This window comes from Vipera ursinii (genome assembly GCF_947247035.1).
Source record: "Vipera ursinii genome assembly, chromosome: 2".
In the NCBI taxonomy this organism is placed as follows: domain Eukaryota; kingdom Metazoa; phylum Chordata; class Lepidosauria; order Squamata; family Viperidae; genus Vipera; species Vipera ursinii.
Window position 1 is genome coordinate 94,440,662 of NC_139513.1, and position 18,476 is coordinate 94,459,137.

The following is an 18,476-nucleotide window of genomic DNA, read 5'->3' on the forward strand; positions in this document are numbered from 1 at the left end:
CACTCTTTTTCTTTGACAAGCAGCCATATTGCTACTTTGTGCTAATGAAACAGTCCCTTTGTAGCTCTCCCAATAATATGAGTTTCAGACCTTGTTCCACTCTACTCTATGTTTTTAAATAACATTTTGTCTGTGACAGATACAAAGTTCTTAGCATGTCTTAGTCTTGATTACTTCAAAATGATTGGTCTGTGTTATTGTTATCTGATTGCATGGAAATTTTTGTAATTTTGCTGTATGTTGCATGAATGAATTAGAAATGAATGAATGAATGAATGAATGAATGAATGAATAAGAGAATAAATAGATACATACACACATTTAGGGAATGTATTTGGATAACACCTCTGTTGACCTTGGCAAATACCAACCTTGGCTTCTCTTTCTGCATCTATTATTCCCCCAGTTTGCTCTTGCAGTAATGCATAAGCTCTCTGCAGGGCCTGATATTCCTTTGTTAATTGTCTAAATCTCAACTCCGATTCTTCAGCTGCTAAGCTCTGAAAAAGAGAAAGTTTCAGATAAGTATTAAGTGTGGTATCGTGAAGGTAAAGGCAAAGTTTTACCCTGTCCAGTCATGTCCGACTCTAGGGGGAAGTGCTCATCTCTGTTTCTTAGCTGAGCGAGCCAGTGTTGTCTGAAGACACTTCCGTGATCATAGTGACTGGCGCATGGACTGCTGTTACTTTCTCCCTGAAGTGGTACCTATTCGTCTACTTGCATTTGCAGGCTTTTGAAGTGCGAGATTGGCAGGAAGCTGGGGCAAGTAATAGGAGATCACCCCATTGTGTAGCACTCAGGTCTTGAACCCAGGCGCTCAGCTTTACCAACTGACAAGCTCAGTTTCGAGCTCAGCATCTGTAACTGCTGAGATTGTAAAAATATGGGATATGTAAGAATGAATTGTATCACAATAAGATTGGAATGTATCATATGAAAAAACCCCAAAATATTGTATTCTGGAATACACAGGTTATGAAAATATTTACAGAGAGCTTACAGTGAGGATCCACCATGAACTAGAAGGAGCAGAGGTTTTTGTGATTGGCTTATGAATTGAGTGGCTGGGAGCTGTGGGGTTTCAGTTAAGCTCAGAGCCACAAGGCAGCCTATATGGACATAAGGTTCCCAAGCCTAATTTCTTAAACACTTTCAGATGTAATTAATTTGCAGCTAAAGAGAGATTTTCTGAGTGGCAGGATAAAAAATGATCCACAGTGAGTCATTCTTTCTGAATTACAAAGGAAAAAAAAAGTTTTAAAGATTTAAAAACTAGTGGCAAAAAACTTAGGAAGGAATGAGTATAAGTTTATATCTAAAGGATAATTATTTTGAAATATTGATTTAGTAAAAGGCTTTTGAATTAATTGGAATTAAATTGACAAACAAACTAGACCCTTGTGGAAATGTTTTTTGAGTACTATTAAATAGGGCTGACAGTTGGTGGATTTTATAAAACAAAGGAAAAGTAATATGAGTCAGAATGGGATGCTGACTAAACTATGGAGTACCACTTGAGATGAAAGTATTAAAGGCACAGAAAGACAAAATAGAAAAAAACAAAACAAAAGGGGGCATCTTGTCTTTTCTCTTTCCCTTATTTGAGACACTTTCATGTTTGGATTATAATCAGTGGAACAACCTGCCTCCAGAAGTGGTGAATGCTCCAACACTGGAAGTTTTTAAGAAGAGACTGGACAGCCATTTGTCTGAAATGGTATAGGGTTTCCTGCCCGAGCAGGGGGTTGGACTAGATGACCTCCAAGGTCCCTTCCAACTTCATTATTATTATTATTATTATTATTATTATTATTATTATTATTATTATTATTATTATTATTCATAATGGTAACCACCACAAAAGTGGCAAAAATGGAGGGGAGGATTACTAGAGCAGCGGTCCCCAATCTTTGTGGCTTGGCAGCTCCGGGGGGGGGGGAAACCTGGGCCGCTAGAACAACCTGCAGACAGTGGGATTACACAAGGTCTGCTTCACCTGATAGTAAACGGACAGCTTTAGAAAAAAGAATGGATGAAAGATTTGTAAAGATGGAAGAGGGTATGAAAGAAGAAGTTGAGAAGATGGAAGCTCTGTAAAACAAATGCCTGGAGATATAAAACAAATCAATGACAAAGTGGAGATTTTCAAGAATAAGACTCTGTTAAAACAGAGAGTTGGAAAGAGAACTAGATAATCTGTGCAACTGAGATAGTGAAGGAATTTTGTTTGAGATTTGGAGCAATTCAGAATGATTCTGGTGAAGATATTAGAGGAAAGGTTATTAAAACTGGTGATATTTTTTGGCTGGTTTTGAGGATAATACAGAGGCAAACATTGACAAAACATATGGAATAAGTACAACATTTGAGACAATAAGAAATGTTCCGAGGTATGTTTTGGTGCACTTTGTTAGGAAGAAAACAAGGGATCAAGTTTTATAGCATATGCAGGTGTATAAAGAAATTCCTATTAGAATTTTGCTCAAGAGAAAAGTGTTTTTTGACTGAGGGATTAAAGCGGAATAAATTCCACTTCGATGGAACAAACATCCAGTTGTCCATTTTGATGCGACAAATTGGAAGAAATTGGAATTTATACTTTAAATGTAATTTCTACTTTTTGGATTGAATTCTGTCCAGAAACTGAGGAAATCTTGAGAAAAAAGTGAAAGAGGAATATGGAGGAGGTTCAAATGGAGATTTTGGAGGATGCTAGATAAAAAAAATCCAACAGGTAACAATGGGAAATTGAAAGAGATGTATACATTTGCTAATTATTCAAAATTTATAAAAATAGGGAAGAAAATCTTACTTCATCTAGATCTTCATCTGGTGTTGCTGGTGTTCTGTCTGTCCTGAATGAAGCCATGGATGATGTTTCAGAGTCCATGGAGTCATCATCACCCCCATAAACGGTATCCAGAACATGCCTCTGCAAAAGAAGCCAATCATTCTAACTCTGCCACCTGTCTAGCTTCCTAGTCTAGCACAGGCAAAATTCCATCATGTGTACTCGGTCAGGTAGTTGTTGGAGATGCTTCATCTGGGTGACAACCAGACGGCAGCAAAGAAATACAGGGACCTGCCATTCGTTGTGGTTGTGTAATAGTTATCTGGATTTTTGAAACCCTACTTTCTTATGAAAACCCAGAATTTGAAGGCAGGAAACTAGCCAAATGGCTCTGCTGATGACTGCAGAAAAGAAACAGATCTATCACTCTTGGACAGTTTGTTCTTCTACTCCTCATTTCCAACTGCGGTGGTCACAATGCAGAAACAACTTCAAAGGCCATGCATAAAAGGCCTTTACGGAGTACAATAAGATAGACTTTGCTCTGGGTAGGTTGCAGTCTAACAACTGACCTAAGGAACCCGAAGGAAACTGAGATGCAAATAAACAAGGAAGCATTTTTTTCAAGATCATTTGCTTCCTCATTAAGCTTGCTTGTTTGGTTATGTACAGTGGTGGGATTCAGCCAGTTCGCACCAGTTCGGCAGAACGGGTAGCTAATTTTTTCTTGCCCAGGCCCAGAGCGGACTTCCGGAAGCAGCATCCACACTTGTTTACATATTTTGAATCCCACCACTGGTTATGCACCATCAATTACTATAGATTTTACAAACAATGGTGTGAAAATAGCTGCTATCTTTTGGAGCCCACTATTACAATTCAATGATTTAAAAATAGCTTTAGTGTATTCAGACTGACTAAGTTAATTAGCAACATCAAAGAAGAAAATGAGTCATGCACAAAGCTGACAGAATTGGTTAATCAGCAAGTTGGATAGCAAAGTACTAATGGTTTCAGCACTTAAAACTTGCCAAAGTGAGTCATGAAAAAGCCTGATGAATGAGAATTTAAATCACACTTATACTACTATGTTTTTGTTCCCATATAAAAGATAAGACATCACAGAAGTGGAAAACATACGGTAGGACTATGGTCTACAATCAGTTTTGCAGCTTGCATAACTTCAGATATTAGCAAGATATTTGCTGTGCTTGGCAATGAGTTGCATACATGATAGTCTTTTTGTTTTGTTTTTCTGCCCCCATCACTAGTAAGCACCGCTGGATTTACTTTCACTTGAGCAAATAATGTTTTGTCTTTGATATATGGTTTCTACGAGGCGTAATTCTCTTCCTTCTGAATTTATTGAGATATGGGCGTGGAATAGAGTAATTTCATGAATTGAAAATGAAGTGTAATTTAATATATTAGTGGGATTCAAAATAATCTGTAAACTTCATTTACCTTAATTGGCTTTGAACTTCTTTTATGCTTCCTCCGTCGAATGAGTTTCTCTCTATCCTAGATAAAAAACAACAAGCAACTGTTACAGCTCAGGGGTCAAAGATAACAGACTAACAGAGTTGGAAGGCACCTCGGAGGTCTTCTGGTCCAACACCTTGCTCAGGCAGGAAACCCTATACCATTTCAGACAAATTGTTGTCCAATCTCTTCTTAAAAACTTCCTGAGTTGGAGCATTCACAACTTCTGGAGGCAAGTTGTTCCACTGATTAATTGTTCTAACTTTAGGTAATTTCTCCTTAGTTCTAGGTTGGCTGTCTCCTTGATAATTTCCCATCCATTGCTTCTTGTCTTGCCTTTAGGTGCTTTGGAGAATAGGTTGACCCTCTCTTCTTTGTGGCAGCCCCTTAGCTTTGGAACACTACTATCATATCACCCTTAGTTCTTCTTTTCATTACATAGTCATAACCAGTTCCTGCAACCATTCTTCATGTTTTATCCTCCAGTTTCCTCATCTTTGTTGTTCTTCTTTGCACTTTTTCTAGAGTTTTAATATCTTTTTTATATTGTGATGACCAAAATGATGCATTATTCCAAGTGTGGTCTTACCAAGGCATTATAAAGAAACATTAATACATCATGTGATTGTGAAGATATTCAATGGGCATATGAGAGTGAACCATTCACTGATTTGACTGATTGATTCACTTATTCATTCGAAGTGCCAGTTCCATGAGAATTTTTGGAACTGAACAGCACACAAATAGAGGCAAATTAGATGAGGAGGAGTTGTAATAATTCCACTAACCCATTCTTTCTATTAGCTATAATATGGCAATAAGCAACATGAAGTTATTCAAAGGCCTTTAAAATGGCTTTTGAGAGGTGATCTGAAAGAATAAGAGATGTAGCTACAGGGAATTTCTTTGGAAATCTTACTTATAGAATAAGTATGGAATAATTCTAGAGAAGAATGGGTCAAATTCACATTCCTAGGATCTATTCTGTATTTTTCCAGAGACCACAAATCCATCAAATGAAAAATAGTGATTTATACAGCTTCAGTTAATGATTTCTGAATATATCACAGCACAAGTATTTGTTTTAATAACTGATCAAAACTCATTGTTCTTTCATCTGCAAACATACCCCTGCTTTTCTCTGAGCCATTCTTCATTTCAGTTGATAAAAAGTGACTTTTTGAATGTCACTATTAATGCTGGAAGCAGGAACTTTTGCCAACTTAGTGCAAATCCACTCAGAAATTAATTTGTAGATCTTCATGCAGTGTCTGCCTATTTCCAATTTCTGTTCACCCCTTTGGTTTATGGATGATATCTTTAGATGAATGGGGATCAATGAAAGACAATGGAAAAATAGGAGGCAGACAAGACAAAGATAATTTTAAAGGTAAGGATTACAATGTTATCCATTTGAAAAGGGATGGGAAGTCAGAAAAGAATTTTACAAAGGACTCTCCCTCCCTCCCTTACTTCAAGTAGAGAACATGAAATAATGGGTTTAAATAACAAAAGGATATTTGGTTCAAGTTCTTGTTTTTAAACAATATTGCTAATAAAAGCACTTTGAGATGAATTAGTTATTTAGAATGAGGATGAGGTCCCTTTCATTCAATAGGTTCATGTGGAAGCTAGATAAATATCCCTAATTATGCTTTAACCTGAATTTATTCAGTAGGCATGGAGTGGTCTATATAATTACCTTGTAATTGTAGGAATCTCTGATTGCCATCTTCCATATTATTTCCTGAGAATGCTTGAGACATACAGTATGTGGGGCCCTCTATTTTCATTCTTGGAAATAGAGGTGATGTTGACTTCTTGACTTTGGTTTGCAGTTTACCAGATTTCAATTTATTCTATTCATCTAATCTTGCAAGCTCAGTCATGTCTACTCTGGACTCTATTTCACATTAATTGCATTTTGTAGAATCCAACACGTCTACAGAGCACCTAGTTTAGAAAATGCTATATTAAAGTGTATTATTCATAATAACAATTCTTTTAAATTATATAACCTTACAAGATCTGTTTCCTGATTCTTAGTTTATTATGGACCACAACTTACTCTTGTCAGCTCATCAATTATGTTTTGTTGTTCTATAACCTGGAGCTTCAAAAATTCGGTTTCTTGTTCTTCATTTGCTTGATCTAGGTCATTGAGCGATTTTAATTTCTTCAGAGGAGGATGTGACACCATTTTTTCTTTCTGTATAACAAAAAATAAAACAGGAAAGCCATTTTACTTTTCCGATGTTTTTAAATTTTTTTTACTTGATTGGATCATCATATTGCATTATGTCTCACATTTTATTTTCCACCTGTCTTAAACATTGAATTATAGATGTAAAGCTGATTATTTTCCCCATGGCATGTTTTTAAATTACTGCTGCCTTGAGAGAAGGGATGATACACTTCTCTTTGTGGGAAAACATTCAGTGGAACATTCAATTATGGATGTTGGGTATTTATAACCAATAGACAAAACTGAACTCAGTGAGACTTTTTAAATACAAATGCTTGGTATATAATGGACTGTCTCTCTAGAAAAATCATCTGGGCCATTATTTATTGCATCTGTTTGATTCCTACATACAAATGGCTTTCAAAACATGAAAAAACAGGAATGGAAAAAAACAACGTATTGTGATCTGGGGGTTAGACACTTGAATTCCTAGAAAATTCAGTGGTTCCAAGAAAATAGCTTTTTTAATGTTAACCCTGGAAAATTAAGGGAATGGTGAAAATGAATCACGGAACAATTATTATTTTGAAGATAGAAGTTCAATTTTGAATTGAGCATCAATGCAGTTCCTTCTAACTCATGTTCATTTTGCTAAACTGAAGGGAGCACCAACAATCCCAGGATTAAAAATATTTTTTGTGCCCCCCAGTCTGAATCTCCAAATCTGATCGAAGTTGTTGCCATAATTTTATGTCATTTTGAGGAAATAGGCTCCAGTTATAAAATAAAGAAAAATATGTCTTTTTTAAACAAAACAAAGCAAAACAAAACAAAACACCAACCCAAGGAAAAAATATTTTACCCTAAATTTATTGGGCATGATACGTTCTGTTTTTTAATTTGTCACAATTTTTTTGAACATAAAAAGTCAGGATAACATTGACTAGATGTTAGTTATTAATACTTTAGTCCTTTCAGCTCTGCATACTCTATTATGAGACCAAAAAAGTCTATCATCAAAATAGGACTAGATCATGGCATTTTCTTTAATAGTTATATTCCAAGAACTGAAAACAAACTAATGAATAAAAAACAGAATAAACTTGAACTCTTGGTACAAACCATCTCTAAATTTTCCTTAGTGATTGCTTTAAGTTTTTCCTCCATGCGCTGCAGCGACTGCATGAGTTCATCATTTCTTTTAGAGAGGCACTTATTCCTTTCCAGAAGAGGTTTGCATTGTTTTTCGGCTTCTCGAACACGTTTTAACTGCAAACAAAATGCTAATTAATTAACTAGATTCTACATCTATAGTACATACACCCACTAACACATATACAGGCAGTCCTCAACTTACAGTGACAATGGAGCCCAAAATTCATGTTGCTAAGTGAGAAATTTGTTAAGTGAATTTTATCCCATTTTATGACTTTTCTCATCACACTTGTTAAGTGAATCACTTCAGTTGTTAAATTAGTAACACACAATAATAATAATAATGATAATGATAATCATGATGATGATAATAATGTCATTTGAATCTACGAAACATGTTTGATCAGAGTTAAAAATACAATACGTAAGAATGCAATCCCACTATTGCTCATAACATTGAATGAGAGACCATATCATGCCTTTTTTCTGATCATTCTTCTAAGAAGAGAAAGAATGGTTGCTATTCAATTGCTGTGGTTATATCTTGGTACTAAAATATGTATAATAGACAGTGCTGGAAAATTTATCATGTGAAACCAAGAAGAAGGGCTATCAGTCAGGGACTGATTTTATTTATCATTAAATTAAATTTTACATGTTGAACGAACTATTATTTATTAAACAAATCAGAATTACCTGGGTTCACACAATATGCAGTGTTACAAAGCATGAATTATGGAAGATAGTGGTCAGATCTGTAAAATGATGAACTTATAGTGGTTAACCCAGGTTCATGTCTGCCTACGGCCATGGAAATTTACTGTGTAAATTTAGATAAACCATTCTCAGTCTAACTCAATTCAGATAGTTAACATCAGTTGTCCTTCTCCTAGCTGGAGAGCTTCTATCGCTTTCCACTGAGATGATCCCACAGGAGACCATGAGTTTTAGTCTCAACAAAACCAGCTGGGTGACCTGGAACCAGCCACTTTCCTCAGTCCAAACCACTTCTGAAAAACCTTGCCAAGAAAATTGCAGAGATGTATCCAGAGAATCAGACATGATTGAACAGAAGAAAAACAAGTATGCACAAAGCCGAATTGCTTCTGCAGTACTATTTATCTTTTATGATTTCGTTCATTGCTATCCCAGATATTTTAGATTAAATAAAATGTTCAGAAACTGCTAAGTGGCCATACCAATTCATTACGTTCATCCACAAGCAGAGTGTTCCTGTCCTCAAGTTTTCGAATAGTAGCATTGAGTTCTGCCATTCTCTTCTGATTTCTACGTAGATCCTACAAATGTTTGTCAAAGAAAAATAATTTGACACAAGTGTTATTTATAGGCAAGTGCTGAGATCCTTGGCAGAAAGTGTGAATTGCAATGAAGATGAAATTGCAGGATCCAATCTGTGTCAGTCACCAGGTCCAGAGGTTTAGTTTTCTGAGCCTTTGGGTTCATGGTGGAGCTCATCCTTGGGTAAGTTTCTTCTCATCACAATGAGAGGCTTGGAAGACTAAGCCTCTGGTTGTGGAGACTGATCCAGATTGGATCCTGCAACATTATCTTGGGACATGTATATTTATCTTCATTCGTGAAGATGGAATTATATTGTTCACACATAGCCAATAGTAACAAATATTGTGGGGTTCTTGGTGCTCTCTAAGTTTGGTTGTTTTCTTGCAGAGATTTCTTTACCACACTAGGTAACATCATCAGCGTAAGAAAACAACCAAGCTCAGAGAGCACCAAGGATCCCACAGTTCAACCCTGAGATACAAATATTCTCTTCCATCAGTAACAGATACTGACAATCGCAATTCAGCAGTGTCTAGAGAACCACATATTGTGCATCCTCGCTAAACATATAACATTTTATCTTATGTAAACAAGAATGTGTGTGTATTTTTCTAAGTCAGTAAGTGGCTTTAGTAAGCTTCTGTGTCACACTCTCAGTGTATAATTTGATCTTCAACAAGGGAACACTAACAGCCTGCTTTTATAAGCTCTTTTATAAACTTTGTTGAGTTAATGAATATAGAATGTTTGGAGTGTTTTAAAGGCTCTGCATAAATGCCAGTCATTTATCTATTCTTCTTCTTCTCCTCCATCATCATTATCATCATCTCTCATTTTGAATTAACCACACGGTTAAATCAGAACGGAAATTCAGCCTTCAAATGACCACAAGAGGGAGTATTGTATAGTTCATGAGCAGATGCCACTCCTAGAAAGCAGGGCAATGATGCAATAAGTGGGCTAAGTGGACCAAATCAAAATCCCAGAGTGATGAAATAGAACATGCTTCTTACAGGACTGCTGCAGTGTTCCGAGCCATCTCCAGCTCTGCCTGGGATCTCTCTTTTGGGACTGCTCATGTTGCATTCAGCCTCTTTAACCAAAAACAGTTGCTCATCCAATGCTTCTTTCTGTAGCTGAAGCTTCTGAACATATCCTGTCAGGGTCTCCAGCTCTTTCTCCAAAGAAAAGATAGTTCTGTCTTTTGCTTTGATCTCATCCATCTGAATGAAGATACATGAGAACAGTGATATGGCATAAGTACAATCATGAATCCATGTATTTGAGTACATTTTCCAATTAATGGAATTTCAGAGTTCCTTTGTTACAGCATTTGTTATAGCAATTTCTTCTCTAAAACTACAACAGCATAAAATAGTTCAGTGCATATAAGAATATACCTATTTAAGATTGAACACGATTTTTTTTACATAGATACGTATTTTGTCAATACGTAATTTGTTTCAATGTAATATTCCATGGCTCAAATAATGGCACAGAAGAATACGAATAAACAAGCATATCTGCACTTTGATATTTCTTAATGAGATTTTTTTAATTGTCCTTACATTAGAAACCAGTGGAAAATGTAAACCCTGGAACTTCTACAGGTAGCTTGGTGCAAAAATCACCCAATTCACTAAATGCATTCTATCTCGGGTTTGAGAAACAGCCTGATCAGTTCACATCATTCTGCAAATATTCTGGTTTGACCCTGAATCTTGAATGAAATATGAGAAAAAAACCTCTGTTCCACTATAGATAAACCCTAATGAAAGTCTTATCTATGGGTTGTCATTCAGTTTTCAAGAAAAATGAGGGCAGACCTCATGACAGTTCTAGCTTTGATATCCTCAGCTCTATGAAACTGGTTTGTTTTTCATTTTTGGTAAAGCCAAAACCATTATTGACTTTGTGACATAAGTAAACACTGTTGGCTAGCAGAAGCCAAATTCTTCTAGTTAAGAATGCAGTCAGATATTATGGAAATCATGGTGATATTTATCAAGAATGGGAGCTCTGTATTGAATTTTTCATAAATTATAACACAGAAAGCAGAGTTTGGAAAATACGGAAGGAATAAAACTTGAAACTGCCATTAAGCAAATAGACTAATCTTGCTCTGCTTCATTGAATGGAAGCTATTCTGATTCACCAATAGTAATACAGTATATAAATCTTGTTAACTGGACCTCTCAAATTTTTCAAAAGATCTAACAATCAAAATCTTCTATCATTTTTATTATTTCCTGCTAATGGTGCAGGCACATTCAATGCAGAGTAGTACCACCTTGAAATTAGGTATTGTATACTGTATACCCCCCTTCATGGATTACTGCCTTGTTGTGGCGAAGGGGCTTGAGTAATTCAATGAAGCTATGACCTATGCCATGCAGGGCCACCCAAGACGGACAGGTCATAGCAGAGAGTTCTGACAAAATGTGATCCACTGGAGAAGGAAATGGCAACCCACTCCAGTATCTTTGCCATGAAAACCCCATGGACAGTTGAAACTCAAATACTTTGGCCCATTCGACATCTTAGGAATCAGCGAACTAAAATGGACAGGAGTGGGTGAATTTAATTCAGATACCCATCAGGTATACTACTGTGGGCAAGAATCCCTCAGAAGAAAGCGCTAGGCCACTCAGGTATGAACGAAATCATATCCCTGACAAATATACAGTAGAGGTGACAAATAGATTTAAGGAATTATATCTGATAGACAGAGTGCCTGAAGAACTATGGACAGAGGTTCGTAACATTGTACAAGAAGTAGCAACTAAAACCATCCCAAAGATAAAGAAATGTTTTGAGGAAGCTTTGCAAATAGCTGAGGACAGGAGGGAAGTGAAAGGCAAGGGAGAAAAAGAAAGATACACCCAATTGAATGCAGAATTCCAGAGAATAGCTAGAAGAGATAAGAATGCCTTCTTAAATGAACAGTGCAAAGAAATAGAAGAAAACAATTGAATAGGGAGGACCAGAGATCTCTTCAAGAAAATTGGAGAGATGAAGGGAACGTTTCATGCAAAAATGTGCCCATTTTTGATAAAGGACCAAAATGGCAGGGACGAACAGAGGCAGAAGAGATTAAGAAGAGGTGGCAAAACTACACAGAAGAACTATACAAGAATGAGCTTAAACATCCCTGATAACCACGATGAGGTGGTCATTGACCTCGAGCCAGACATCCTAGAATATGAAGTGAAATGGGCCTTAGGAAAGCTGAGCAACAACAAAGCTAGTGGAGGTGACAGCATTCCAGCTGAGCTATTCAAAATCTTAAAAGACGATGCAGTAAAAGTGCTACACTCAGGTGGTCATTGACCTCGAGCCAGACATCCTAGAATGTGAAGTGAAATGGGCCTTAGGAAAGCTGAGCAACCTATTCAAATTTGCCAGCAAATTTGGAAAACTCAACAGTGGCCACAGGATTAGAAAAGGTCAGTTTACATTCCAGTTCCAAAGAAAGGCAGTGCCAAAGAATGTTCAAACTATTGCACCATTGCACTCATTTCTCATGCTAGTAAATTTATGCTTAAAGTCCTACAAGCTAGACTCCATCAGTATGTGGATCGAGAACTACCAGAAGTACAGGCAGGATTTCGAACAGGCAGAGAAACTAGAGATCAAATTGCCAACATATGCTGGATCATGGAGAAAGCTAGGGAGTTCCAGAAAAACATCTACTTCTTCTTCATTGACTATGCTAAAGCCTTTGATTGTGTGGATCACAACAAATTGTGGCAAGTTCTTAAAGAGATGGGAGTACCAGACCATCTTATTTGCCTCTTGAGAAACCTATATGTGGGCCAAGAAGCAACAGTGAGAACTGGACACGGAACCACTGATTGGTTCAAAATTGGGAAAGGAGTCCGGCAAGGCTATATACTGTCGCCCTGCCTGTTTAACTTATATACATTATGAGAAAGGCAGGGCTAGATGAATCAAAAGTTGGAATTAAAATTGCCGGGAGCAATATCAACAACCTAAGATATGCAGATGATACCACTCTAATGGCAGAAAGTGAAGAGGAACTAAAGAGCCTCTTGTTACAATTGAAGAAGGAGAGTGCAAAAGTTGGGTTGTAACTAAACATTAAGAAAACCAAGATCATGGCATCCGGCCCTCTCAATTCCTGGCAAATAGATGGGGAAGAAATGGAGGTAGTGACAGATTTTATTTTCCTGGGCTCCAAGATCACCGCAGACGCGGACTGCAGCCAAGAAATTAAAAGACGCTTGCTCCTGAGGAGGAAAGCCATGGCAAATCTAGACAGCACAGTAAAAAGCAGAGACATCACCCTGCCAACAAAGGTGCGTATAGTCAAGGCTATGGTCTTCCCAGTTGTAATGTATGGCTGTGAAAGTTGGATCATAAGAAAGGCTGAGCGCCAAAGTATTGAAGCCTTTGAACTATGGTGCTGGTAAAGACTCCTGTGAGTCCCTTGGACTGCAAGGTGATCAAACCGGTCAGTCCTAGAGGTGATCAACCCTGACTGTTCTTTAGAAGGCCAGATCCTGAAGTTGTAACTCAAATACTTTGGCCACCTAATGAGAAGGAAGGACTCACTGGAGAAGAGCCTAATGCTGGGAAAGGTTGAGGGCAAGAGAAGAAGGGGACGACAGAGAATGAGGTGGCTGGATGGAGTCACTGAAGCAGTAGGCATGAGCCTAAATGGACTCCAGAAGATGGTAGAGGACAGGAAGGCCTGGAGGAATGTTGTCCATGGGGTCGCGATGGGTCGGACATGACTTTGCAACTAACAACAACAACAACATACTGTATAACTGGCTACCTTAAACAGCAGAAGCATCCCAGTATCACTATATCTCTGTCACTTCCATGGCAGTTTCTGCCTCAAGCTGTCAATTTTCATTCCCTCCTGTACATCCTATTGCTAATGAGAGTGATAAAAGGATTTATTCTTTAGACAATACATGCACCACAGATGCTGCTATAGGAAGGTGCACAGAGTGGTCCATTCTGAGTTCCTTGCATTAACCTTTGCTCTAAGCATCTCTTCATCATGCTGCCTACAAGGTGACTGGCCAGGCTAACCATTTGCCTTGACATCTAGCCTTAAAGCTGTTTGTGGGCCAGTGGGAGAATGGATTAGGGCCATCCTGGGCTACTGATCATTGCAGTGGCTTCATCTTGCCTAATGATAGGGCCAGCTTTGACAGTCAGAGAAACTGCATGGTGATTCAAAGATCCATTGATTTATCGCTATTTGGCAGAACATTCTGGGGAGGAAAATTATTTTCATTTGCTGAGAAGAAAAAACAAACACCAGATCAAATAAAAGGCTGCAGCAGTTTCTACATAGAATTTTGCACTCAAAACCTTAATAGCCGCTTTACTAAAATAAAGCAACATATTTGAATCAAGGCCTGATTTATAATATTTTTAATTTGGTAAAATGTGCTTTGACCCAACAAGCATGAACAAGTATACAGCATAAAAGAGTATACATGAAAGAGTATAGAGGTTTCTATTCTTGGCTAATTTTAACTCAGATGCGGTGCGGTGGAACACAGGCATCTCTAGCTACCCAAGATGTTACTGACACGATGAAATGCATATTGTGATGGTATGACCCAAGCTCCACCCTTTTGTTGCATAATTGTTATGATATTGCAATGCACATTCCAGCATTTGCACATCTTTCTCTGGAAACTTATGGCTAAGTGGGCTGAATCCAGATCTACATCCCTGCTCTCAGTTACAGAAGTTGGGGCTGACTTTGGCATTTCATACTGATGTTTCAATAAAGATGTTGAAAAGACCAGTCACTACAGTTCTACGGTTTATGGATTATTCTGAACAAGAAGGGCTTTGGTTGTAGCCAAATCCTTCTTGTCTTGCAAGTCTAAGCATGAAGTATACATTGAAATAAAATACTAAATAAAGAAGAAAAGAAGAAAATCCTTTAAATTAGCAATGAATATCCAAGCAGATAATTCATTTAAATCTAACTTCCCATCTTCTAGTACTCCATGTTTTTTTTTAATACTTGTGGGCAGCAATTATTCCCACTTGTTGGCTTTTGAGTGAGTGCTTTTGATTTGTTTTTACCAGAAACAATATATTCCTTGTGTGATACCAGCTAATCAGGGATCACATGGTGAATATACCATCCTTCCTTGCAGGAACTGCAAACAATAAAAATACTGTCATGCCCACAAGAGCAAAATACAGTGCTCAAATCTGAAAAGACATATCGAATTCAAATCAATCAAATTCAAATCCCTAATAAAGATACCAATTTTTATCTGACACACAGAGTTTAAATTAACAAATTTCCAATTGTCCACAATTAAATCATCACAACAGAGTTACCACTTTTTTTCCTGATTGGCATATAATATCTCAGCAGTACTTCGGCTGATAGAGGTATTCTTTTAGATGCTTCAATCCAGTGGTGGGATTCAGCCAGTTTGCACCACTTCAGCAGTACCAGTAGCTAATTTTTTGTTTCCCAGGCCCAGAATGGACTTCTGGAAGCGGCATCCACACAGAGAACCGGTTGTTCACATACTTGAATCCCACTACTGGCCAATATATTATCTAGCTGCTACATTTTAGATTAGCTGAAATTTTTGATACAACTTTAAGGGTATTCTTAATCCAAAATATGTATATAATCTAAGCAGTTTAGCTGAACAGTAAGCATTTCTGTTCTAAAGTCATCCAGCATAATTCCTGAAATACCAATTATGCAGCTTGTTGGCCATTAGACATACTGCCAATTTTAAACTTAATTGCAGTAGAGTTGCTGATTAGCATTGTACTTTTACTATAACCCATCTTAGTCCAAGCAGAATGTGGAAAGGTTACACACGCAAATAAAAAGGTAAAGGTAAAGGTTCCCCTGCACATGCGTGCTAGTCGTTTATCCCATTATATACTTAAAGATATATCTTGCTGAAAATATCTTTCTATTCTTCACTTCTTTCAGAGAACTTCCTCCTGAACTGCACAGGAGCATCCCACATTCTGCGCCAACTAATCAATTAAGCTCACTTGATCAGCATAAGAGAGCACTGGCCTATTTGTCTTATCAAACAGGACACATTTCCTTTCTTCTACCCCAAAAGTTGTCCTTCTGTGCCCAGTTTTGCATTCTTTTTTTGATGAGTACAAGCAATAATTGAAAAGGAATAACGCTATATTATGGAGTGGAGAAAATGGATTGAGTATATCCAGAACAAATACGGGACTAAGAAGTTTCATGTAGCATTTGAATAAGTCTTCACTTTTTTTCCCTTTCTTTTTTTATATATATTTTTATATATTTTATATTAATAGTGTTTGTAGTTATCCTATATGAGCTAGAGAGTGATAGATTTTAGAGTTTACGGTTGTTAGCATATGGTTGTTTATGATTCTTTTTTTTTGTTTTTTATACCTTGTACTTAGCTCTGGGAAGTCGGGGGGGGGAGGGGGGGAGGGGTAAGGAGGGAGGGATAGGGGAGGGGTAGGGGGGTTTGTTAAAGATAAAATGTATGATAAAACTTTTCAATAAAAAAAAGAAAAGGAATGACCTCCCATCTAAACTACTGCAACATGCTCTAGGTGGGGCTGCCCTTGAAGAGCCTTTGGTAGCTTCAACTAGTGCAGAATGCAGCGGCACAGGGATGAAGCCAGTGACCCGGTGCATGTGATGCCACTACTTCTATTGGCTGTTAGTGTATCTCCAGGTGCAATTCAAGGTGCTGATAGTCACTTTAAAAACTTTTCAAGGCATATTATACCCATACATTATATCTGGTCCAGCAAAATGGACATCCTCTGGGTCCCATCAGGTAAAAAACATCAGCTGAATGGGGCCTAAAAGATGAGCCCTAGAGCCTGCCCTGTGGAACATTTTTCCTCTGGAGATTAGATTGTCCCTGATACCGCTGGCCTTTTGTAAGACCCTAAAGACCTCATTCTGTACTCAGGCCTGGGGCTCTGAGTGACTGGAGGGATGTGGCTCCTGACCAGGCAGCTGATTGTTGTAGTTTTCTTGGCTGCTGTGTATTTTAATTGTTTGTACAGTATATGTATCCATTTTTATTTTTAATCACTGTTCACTGCCCAGAATAATTTGTTGTGATGGGTGGCTATATACATTGGTTAAATAAATAAATAAATAAATCCAAAGACGGTGACCATATTAATGAAGCATACATCTCTCCATTTCAATTCAGCACTAGAACAGTTGCAATTGAAAATATTTTGCCTATCGGCTATCTGTGTTTCAGTTTATTGAATTTAGTAATTCCGCCTTTCTCTTTCTACAGTAGTACCTTATGGGATGCCTCAAGGGTGAATAGATTAATCTGAAGATAAATCATTTAGGTCTCTAATGAGCAATTGTTCATCACTGTACACTAGCTGATCTTTCCACGTAATTAAGTGACAACAGGCAAGGATCACTGTAGGAAAAATATGTCAATATTTTATGAGAGCAAGAAGAAAACACAAAACAAAACAACCAAAATGGGACTTCAGTAAATATAAATTATTGCTGGATACAGGCAAACAGGAAACACTACGTAGATCTTCAAGTCATCTTTTAAATATAACTGGAAAGTCAGTTTGGTCTAGTGGCTAAGTCATCTAGACTATTAACTGTATTTTTAATTGGGCATGTATTTAATTATCTTTTATCTTTTGTAAATCTCTGTGTTTTATTCTTGCCCTGTACACCGCCCTGAGTCCTTCGGGAGAAGGGCGGTATAGAAATATTAATAAATTAAATTAAATTAAATTAGTGGTTAAGGCACCAAGCTAGAAAGCAAGAGACCATGAGTTCAAGTCCTGCCTTGGCCATGAAAGTCAGCTGGGCGATCTTGGGCCAGTCACTCACTCTCAGCCAACCTCACCTCTCAGGGTTGTTATTGTGAGGAAAATAGGAGGAAGTTATGTTGGTGATGTTCACTGCCTTGAGTTATTTGTAGAAATAATAAAGGTGGGAAATAAATAAATAATGAGTTCATCCCAGTAACTATTTTCCAAAACAAAAGAATCATAGGGAATATTTTATAAGAAATTAGCTGGTCTGTTGGTTTTAACTCCAAAGATTTCCTCAATAGCATGTCATTCAAAACTCAGACACCAAATCTCACATACAAGTTGTGAGAGTAACAAAACATTTGGTTTTTTTTTTTACTGAGATACAGCTGTGCAAAATTCTATGGCACTTTTTCTAAACTATGCATGGGACTAAAAATTTAATGGCATGTGGAAAAGCATTTTGAAGCCAAGGAGATACACAATTGCTCATATATTAGTTGAAACACTCTTATGATTTTTGAGTAATACTCATTGAGAAATTTCTATAGTTATTAAACATGAATTTGTGCCAGCACAAATTAATGCTAGCATAATCTGGGTTAATTTAGATGCATGAAGATAGCTATATCCTTTTTTAGTGGCCCCTGTATATTCCACCCCCCTAGCTAATATGGTCACAACTCTTATTTTTGGCTCAGCCTCTAATTTTTCAGTGCCATTTTGTGCCTAAGTATTGACTGTTAAAATGTCCTGAGTTGGTAACAATTGGAAAGA

General features: G+C 37.3%; 1 protein-coding gene across 3 annotated transcripts in view; it reads right to left on the reverse strand.

Annotated features, from left to right (window-relative positions):
* The window catches only part of JAKMIP2 (janus kinase and microtubule interacting protein 2), a gene marked incomplete at both ends in the record, with an annotated part of 40,438 nt that overhangs the window by 12,604 nt on the left and 9,358 nt on the right, over positions 1-18,476 (reverse strand). For all 3 annotated transcript variants that reach the window (XM_083355377.1, XM_083355379.1, XM_083355378.1), the window contains 7 exons: positions 372-500; positions 2,813-2,932; positions 4,256-4,312; positions 6,342-6,482; positions 7,581-7,727; positions 8,813-8,911; positions 9,929-10,138. In XM_083355377.1, coding sequence (XP_083211503.1) covers positions 372-500; positions 2,813-2,932; positions 4,256-4,312; positions 6,342-6,482; positions 7,581-7,727; positions 8,813-8,911; positions 9,929-10,138 — 903 coding nt within the window. The remainder of the gene's footprint in view (positions 1-371; positions 501-2,812; positions 2,933-4,255; positions 4,313-6,341; positions 6,483-7,580; positions 7,728-8,812; positions 8,912-9,928; positions 10,139-18,476) is intronic.